General features: G+C 34.2%; 1 protein-coding gene across 1 annotated transcript; it reads right to left on the bottom strand.

Moving 5' to 3' along the window:
* On the bottom strand, positions 1–1,086 carry LOC111387061 (expansin-like B1; the record flags this gene model as incomplete). The annotated part of the gene is made up of 3 exons (XM_023011579.1): positions 1–560; positions 661–793; positions 1,031–1,086. Coding segments are annotated over 3 exons (393 nt in total), but the record flags the coding sequence as incomplete, so codon positions are not given.
* Between the last annotated feature and the right edge of the window lie 3 nt (positions 1,087–1,089).

The raw sequence follows: 1,089 nt of genomic DNA, 5'->3' as shown, positions 1-1,089 counted from the left end.
CTTTTTTCTTTTTTTCACTATATTGAATGAGATTACAAGTTTTTCCTACACTTTTATGTCTTGCCTGATGGAAAATGCCCCTTCCTATCATGTTCCTTCATATATTATAGGAAACTATGTCCCCCAGTCAAGCGGTAAGTGAACAACACAGTTGGGTTCCACACGGTCCAACATTATCAATAATAAAAAATTATGCTTACTGTTGTGTCCATTTATTTTACTAGTTATTAATTTAATGATTACATTTATATTTAACAAGCTGTGGAATTCTATGGAAAGGAAAAATCCTAACATGAATATGCTAGAGGCTTGTATAAGTTATACAAAATAATCAGGTAACACGAGGATTTTTTGTCTTAGGCATTCACTTGTACTCCCGAGTCATACGTGTCTCCAGGCTTCCAGTTTTGAGGTATGCTATTGACTGGAACTACCCATGTCTCGTCTCCATTGTCGTCACTAAATAACATCCTTATTGATAGAGATCCACTAGGTGGTGGGGTTGCTGTCCATACTGCTCCATACATCCGATCAAGTAGCTTGCATTCAAAGTTTTGTGTCTATACATTGTAATTGCACGTTAGTGCTTGAACCTAACTAGAAAATAAGTTTCAATATTATAAACAAATATTGCTCACACGTTAAAAGATTGATAGATACCTCACATAGTTGCACTGCAGTTATATCTTTCCTGCCTTGTTGATACCAAATTACAAAAGCCAGGTAATGAGGGTTATTGCTATTTTCATCAATCTTGAATGTAATATTTTTGTTTGGGTAACTGCACGGAACCCTGTTTTTGGAGAATGTGGGTTGGGGGAACAAGAGAGAGATCTATGAGCTACCAAGTGTATTGAGAGGAAAAAATAGATTAATTAAAATTTTAAAATATACTTTGTCACATATGAGATGCATGTAGATGTAGGAAAATATTTCTCAATAGAAATGATTCCTAGAAAACTATCTTTTAGGTATTAGATGTAGTATCTTATAGAATTTATCCATCTACATTTAAGCATAATAATTTTACCGTCTATATTCAATATCGACTATGCCAAGTGCTAAAAGAGATGTGGCTGCATCTGTATT

Source organism: Olea europaea, unplaced genomic scaffold (genome assembly GCF_002742605.1).
Source record: "Olea europaea var. sylvestris unplaced genomic scaffold, O_europaea_v1 scaffold38806, whole genome shotgun sequence".
Taxonomy (NCBI): Eukaryota; Viridiplantae; Streptophyta; class Magnoliopsida; order Lamiales; family Oleaceae; genus Olea; species Olea europaea.
This window is presented reverse-complemented; position numbering and strand designations above follow the sequence as displayed.